Source organism: Athene cunicularia (assembly GCF_003259725.1).
Source record: "Athene cunicularia isolate RWA chromosome 7 unlocalized genomic scaffold, athCun1 chr7_part1, whole genome shotgun sequence".
Taxonomy (NCBI): Eukaryota; Metazoa; Chordata; class Aves; order Strigiformes; family Strigidae; genus Athene; species Athene cunicularia.
This window is the reverse complement of record NW_020799107.1, coordinates 21,782,148-21,788,361: the sequence shown is the minus strand read 5'-3', so window position 1 is coordinate 21,788,361 and position 6,214 is coordinate 21,782,148. Positions and strand designations below refer to the sequence as shown.

The 6,214-nt window shown below is 46.3% G+C and overlaps 1 protein-coding gene across 1 annotated transcript in view; it reads left to right on the top strand.

Annotated features, from left to right (window-relative positions):
* Window positions 1–3,126, top strand: part of RPL37A (ribosomal protein L37a) — a 3,330-nt gene extending 204 nt beyond the window's left edge. The window contains exons 2-4 of the mRNA XM_026852497.1: window positions 519–647; window positions 1,667–1,749; window positions 2,973–3,126. Coding sequence (XP_026708298.1) covers window positions 519–647; window positions 1,667–1,749; window positions 2,973–3,036 — 276 coding nt within the window. The 3' untranslated portion in view covers window positions 3,037–3,126. The remainder of the gene's footprint in view (window positions 1–518; window positions 648–1,666; window positions 1,750–2,972) is intronic.
* The last annotated feature ends 3,088 nt before the right edge of the window (window positions 3,127–6,214 follow it).

The window sequence follows — 6,214 nt, the reverse complement described above, 5'->3', positions numbered from 1 at the left end:
GGGGCCGAGGGGCACGGCGAGGGGCTGTGCGGAGCCCGCTGCGGGCGGGGCGCGGACCGGGAGGGCCTGCGGGCCGGGGCCCTGTGGGTAGGGCCCGCGCCGGGTGCGCGCCTGGGTGGCCTGAGGGAGGGGAATGGCAGCCGGAGCGGGGCCGCGGGTGACTCTGGAAGGCCGAATAGGCCGCGGCAAGGAGATGGCGGTGCCTGGGGAGCGGCTCTGTCGTCTGCAGGGTTTCGTGCGGGAGCGGGCTGGCCCTCTCGGGAGGGAGGTGGCTCTGCTCGATGTTGGCTGCCGGACTGCGGCCCTCTGTTCGAAGTGCCCCGGGAGAAGCTGGGCGGCTTCAGTCTCCCGCCGTTTCGTCACTAGCTCTCGAGTTACAACGTCAGGGAGAGGCGTTGGGCGGCTGCAGCGCCGCTTTGGGTGCTGAGCGCTCTGCTGCCCTGTCAGGAGAGGGGAGGGGAGCAGCCGAGGAGATGGCTACTTGCTCTGAAACTTAACTCTGCTTTGCCTCCCAACAGGCTAAGCGCACCAAGAAGGTTGGGATTGTGGGTAAATATGGTACCCGTTACGGTGCGTCGCTTAGGAAAATGGTGAAAAAGATTGAAATTAGTCAGCACGCCAAGTATACCTGCTCCTTCTGTGGCAAGGTGAGGAACTGCCTGCTTTAAAAGTGTCTTTTAAAATAGCTTTGTTATTGATGCTAGAAATGCGGTTTGATGCTTTGGTAGTTTTTTCTGATGAAGACATAACTCGATTCGTTTTGAGACAGTGATTAGTTTATTATGAGCTTTAGGCTACTCTTGGAATCCCTTATAAAATAAAAAGTTAGTAGACTTTTCATGTCTGTGTTTAGTGGTAGTTAAATGAAAACAAACATAACTTATATTCTGTTACACAAATAGTGAGAAATATTGCCATACAGTATGTTTTAGGCATCTAATAAAAAGTCTTGACAGAGTTAAGAAAACACTTGTTATTATGATAATTAAGGTGTGTCTTGGGCTTTTTTTTCCCTTCCCTTCAGTAAATTTACAGCTTATCTGGAGGAGGAAGAGAGCTTGCTTTTCACACTTAAAACTTAAATTATTTGTGTGCTGTATAACTCTCGATGGGGAAGGATTTCTGATAAGAAGTAATCTTACTTGCTTGTGTACGTAATCAAAATTCACTCAAATCTGGTTTTTGACAGTTTGAGAGACCTATCGGCTTATGCTTTGCCAAGATGATTTTTATTAATATCTCTAAAGTAGGTATCTTTAAGTGACTGGAAATTTAAAGATCTTTCCTTTTTTTTTTTTTTTTATATTCAGCATCTTTTTCATGTGAAGTGAGAACATTGATAACTCCATTTGCAGAGCTGTCTAAATCCAATATAGGTTTAAGCAAACCCATTGTCATCTTCGCAAGGTGATGGGAGACTTGCCTGGGGGAAGGGAGTTCAGCACCCACCACTCAGTGTTTGAATGCTCTTCAGAGGGGTCTGATTTAGAGCAATCTTGGGATGTCCAGGGAGCAGTAGTAAAAGCAGAACATTCCCTGATCCTTGCCTGTCTTAACTAGGCTTATAGTTATTATAGATGATGCTGAAGTCCTTGTCTGAAGTTTGTTGTTTTCCGACTTTTTCAGATAATGGAAAGTGCATTTCTTTTCTTTCCTTTTATTCCAGACCAAAATGAAGAGGAAGGCTGTGGGTATCTGGCACTGTGGATCCTGCATGAAGACAGTTGCTGGTGGCGCCTGGACTTACAAGTAAGGACATGAAGAAGCTCCTGTCAGCATTTATCCTCACTTAGCTGAGGCATAATACAGCTTTTTTTATTATTATTTTTTTATCTACTAAACATTCATTAAGTAGATGTGTCTTGAGTTAATGATATGTGGGGGGGTTTTGTCTGCATTATTAAAGTTTGATTGGAATGGGTCAGATTGGATTTGATTACTGTTCTTTCCAGTATCTGCACATGCAGCTGCTGAGAATATTGCATTTTATCCATCATATTGCTGCTGCTGGTTTTGGTGGGTCCCTCCAAAATTTCTTTATCTCGCTGGACTTTTACCAAAGCATGGGTTTTTTTCTTCAAAAATATGAGCTCTGCATGTTTTCCCAAACTTCAAATAAAGAAATTGAAACATCTGCACATGTTGAAACTGATATTTTTATTTAAGTAGTCTCTTTTGTGCCTTGGCTGTAGTAGAATTTCTGACTGGACATGTGAACTACAGTTGTTGCTTGTATGAGATACCAGGCTTGGGCCAGGTTTTTGGTGATGTTGGAAGAAAAGGAGTAGAGGATGCCTGGTTCATGCAGTTATCTCAGGGTGAAGCCATCTGTATTGAAAATATCTGATATATATTCATCCAACCTAATCTAAAAAGAGCTTCAACAGCTAATAAATTATGCCTCTGACCTAGGGATTATTTTTCTGCTCCTGATTCTTTTCACTGTATAAAAATCTTAATTGTGTAAGGGAACTCTTTAGCTCTTCTTTCAAAGCCTGAGCAGCATTTTTTTTTTATGGTTACTACCCCTGACTTTTTAGTTGAGACACACAGATACAGTAGGCAAAACCAGGTTTACTCCAAGAAGAATTATTTTCATGTTTTGCTTTTGTTTTAAAAGCATTGAATCCATATTATTGTGATGCTGCCCTTGCTTACTTTCTTTCCTCTTCCCCCCCCCCAAGTTCTAGTAGGAGACACTGTTGCCCCACACTTAACAGTCGCTGTGAGTCTGAGCCCGTGTAGTAGGGCGTGACTGGGTAATTTGAGTTGGGATGTAGCTTGTGAAGTTGCTTGTGCCTCTGTAGTCAAAGGCCTATGCTTTGTTGTCATGAAAATCAAAGTGAAATTAGCCTCCTGTTGACAGTGCAATCAGACGATAACTATTTGAAATGATTAGTGCTTTCTCAAAAACTAAGTGGCCTGGGTTGTTCTGCTGCCATGTGCAAATGACTCTGCTTCTTCTCTTCCAGTACCACCTCTGCAGTGACAGTCAAATCTGCGATCAGAAGACTGAAGGAATTGAAAGACCAGTAGAAGCTGCTTCCTGTTCTTGTGAAACACCCTTTGTTTCCCCACTGTCAAGATCAGTCCTTTCAACAATAAAAAGGTGAAAAAGGAGTGGAATCATGTTTGTCTTTCTGTAAAAAATCCTGTCTGTCTTGCTGCATGTGGTGGGTTGACACTGGCTGGATATCAGGTCCCACCAAAACTGTATCACTCCCCTGCTTAGCTGGACAGGGGCGAGACAATATAACGAAAGGCTTATGGGACAAGATAAGAACAGAGAGAGATCACTCACCAACTGCTGTCACAGGCAAAACAGACTCAACTTCGGGAAATTAGTTTAATTCATTACCAGTCAAATCAGAGTAGGATAATGAGAAATAAAAACAAATCTTAAAAACACCTTCTCCTCTCCTCCCTTCTTTCCAGGCTCAACTTCACTCCAGATTTTCTCTGCCTCCTCCCCCACAGGGGTGCAGGGGGACAGGGAATGGAGGTCACAGTCATTTCATCACATGTTGTTTCTGCTGCTCCTCCTTCCTCCTCAGGGGGAGGACTCATCACCGGAGGAGGTCCCTCCCACAGGAGACAGTTCTCCATGAACTTCTCCAGCGTGGGTCCTACCCACAGGCTGCTGTTCTTCACAGATTGCTCCAGTGTGGGTCCCTCCCACAGGGTGCAGTCCTGCAGGAACAGGCTGCTCCAGCGTGGGTCCCCCACAGGGTCACAAGCACTGCCAGCAAACCTGCTCCAGTGTGGGCTCCTCTCTCCACGGGGCCACAGGTCCTGCCAGGAGCCTGCTCCAGCGTGGGCTTCCCACAGGGTCACAGCCCCTTTGGGCATCACCTGCTCTGGTGTGGGGTCCTCCCCCAGCTGCAGGTGGAGATCTGCTCTGCCATGGACCTCCATGGGTGCAGGGCACAGCCTGGCTCACCATGGTGTTTATCCCCTTTAAATATGTTTTCCCAGAGGTGCTTCCACTGTTGCTGATGGCCTTGGCCTTGGCTGCGGCAGGGCCATCTTAGAGCTGGCTGACACTGGCTCTGTTGGACAGAGGGGAAGCTTCTAGCAGCTTCTCACAGAAGCATCCCCTGTAGCCCCCTGCTACCAAAACCTTGCCACACAAGTGCAATGCTCTGTACTGTATAGGTATGTATGGAGACATTAGTAGTGCTATCCAGTAGTTGAGTGGCTCTTGCTACTGGTGAATCCATTAAAAACCACTTTGCCAGTTAATTGCATACTTTGTTGCTTGAATGCACTGGGGTGAATCTGAGGAAAGCTTAAATAGCTTAAAGAAGCCTGGCTCATCTTGATATGTCCTTCATGTCTAAGGAATTGTGTAGAGCTCCATGAGTGGAGGAATGGACAGATGTAAGGAGGGGAGTAGAGGACATGGAAAACACCATTCTGCCTCTTCCTATTTGCCTTTGAGGAGGACTCGGGGGGAGTAGAGCGTGTGCTGCAAGATGAAGAGAAAAAGAACATCCTGACTGGTTTGGGGGCAGAGATTGGAATGGTTAAAGACCAGCTGTCGTTCTCTGTTGCTGGCTGGTGCCACTAATTTTATAGCACCAGCTACAGATGCATGCTTATTGCAGCCTGAAGTGTGTTCTGCTGTCTGCACATCTCAAGGTTAGTCCCCCTGAATGCTCCCTATGGCTTCTGGGCTCCCATGGCAGGCTCCCAGGTCTGTATGTTCAACTTGCTTAGTCTGTACTGAGTTACAACAATTAATTTTCATGTTGAGCCAACTGCTGGGACATTTGTTTTGGAGGAAAAGCTGCTGTCTGAGTTAAGGATTGCTTCCAAATCATCCCTTTAGATTGTCAAGATCCTGGAACATTTTTTATGGTCTCTTTTTCAGGTTTGTTTTGATTTGATTTGAGGTTTGGTTTTGTCTGGGTGTTTGGTGACTGTAGCACCTCTCCTGTCCTTAACAATACAGAAAAGTCAGAAAACAAGTCATAGTAATAGATAGCTCCTGGTGGAAGAATAGTAAGCAGGTAGCATAGCAGTTGCTTGCTCTTGCTCCAACTTAAGCTTTAAATGGATTTGGGTGGTGATGAGCTATAGTAATAATGTCACAGAACTGGACCTAAGTAGGACCCTTTTCCCAAGCTGCAAAAAGTCTGTGCCTCAGAAGCTTGACTGCAGTGTCCCTGAAGTTGTTTCCTAAACTTTTTTTTTTATTTTATTTCCGTGCTCTAAACTTCCCTTACTAAAGTAAATTAATATATTCAGGTATTCACTGACACTCATACCAACCTACCATCCTTCGTGTCATCTTCCAACAGTGATGAGGGTCATTCCCTGGGACTCAATCTGCTTTCTGGGTGAGAGATCCCTGCACATTTTGCTGCTGACACACCTTGCCATGTGGGGTGAAAGAGTGTGTGACAGTCTTGAAGTGGAGGCAGCAGTGGATGTCTCTCCTTAGAAGCAATGGCTTATTTCTGTATATGTAGATGAACACCATCGTGGTCTTCTGCATGTGTGTCTTCTGTTATAGCAGGGTTATGGAGGAAACTTCTGGGTTCAAGAAACGCTTAGCTCAACTCTGCCTCATTTTTGCTGCTGCTTTTCTTAGACGACGCGTCCACAGCTGCTTTGTCTATGTACTTGTCAGACCTCCCAGCTCAGTACTGGGCCCTGCTGTTGCTGGTCCTGGTTTGTGCTAACCAGCTTTCTTAGGATGACATCTCCAAGGTGCCTTGAAATTTATTTTCAGTTAAAATGTTTCTGCTCCCTTGGGGATGCCTTGCATACTGATGTGCAGATAGCTAGAACAGCTCAAAGCCAGCTTTTCTCCTGTCTGCTGCTCCCACTGAAGACAGAGTGAATGGTGCATGAGGATGGCTTATGCTACTGTGTGGATACCCCCGCCACCTGAAAAACAGCAGCTGACCTGCCGCAGTGAATTTATGAAGGGGCACTGCCCCTGACTTTGTCTTGCCTTCCTATGTAGGTCTATGAAGTGCTGTGGCCCAGGAGCTGCTTTGCAGGTAAGTGAGCCATCCTTTAGGGAACCTCAGTGAGGAGGAAGGGTTGGGGAGCTGGTATAGGCTGGGTGCCCAGAAGCAGCTGTGTGTCCTGCTTAGACCTCCAGGAAAAGGGGTGAAGTTCATGGGGGGAGCTGCTCCAGTTGCCAGCTCACATGGAGATGAGCTTGCTCAGCAGGTACTGGCCATGCATCTGTGCATCACCT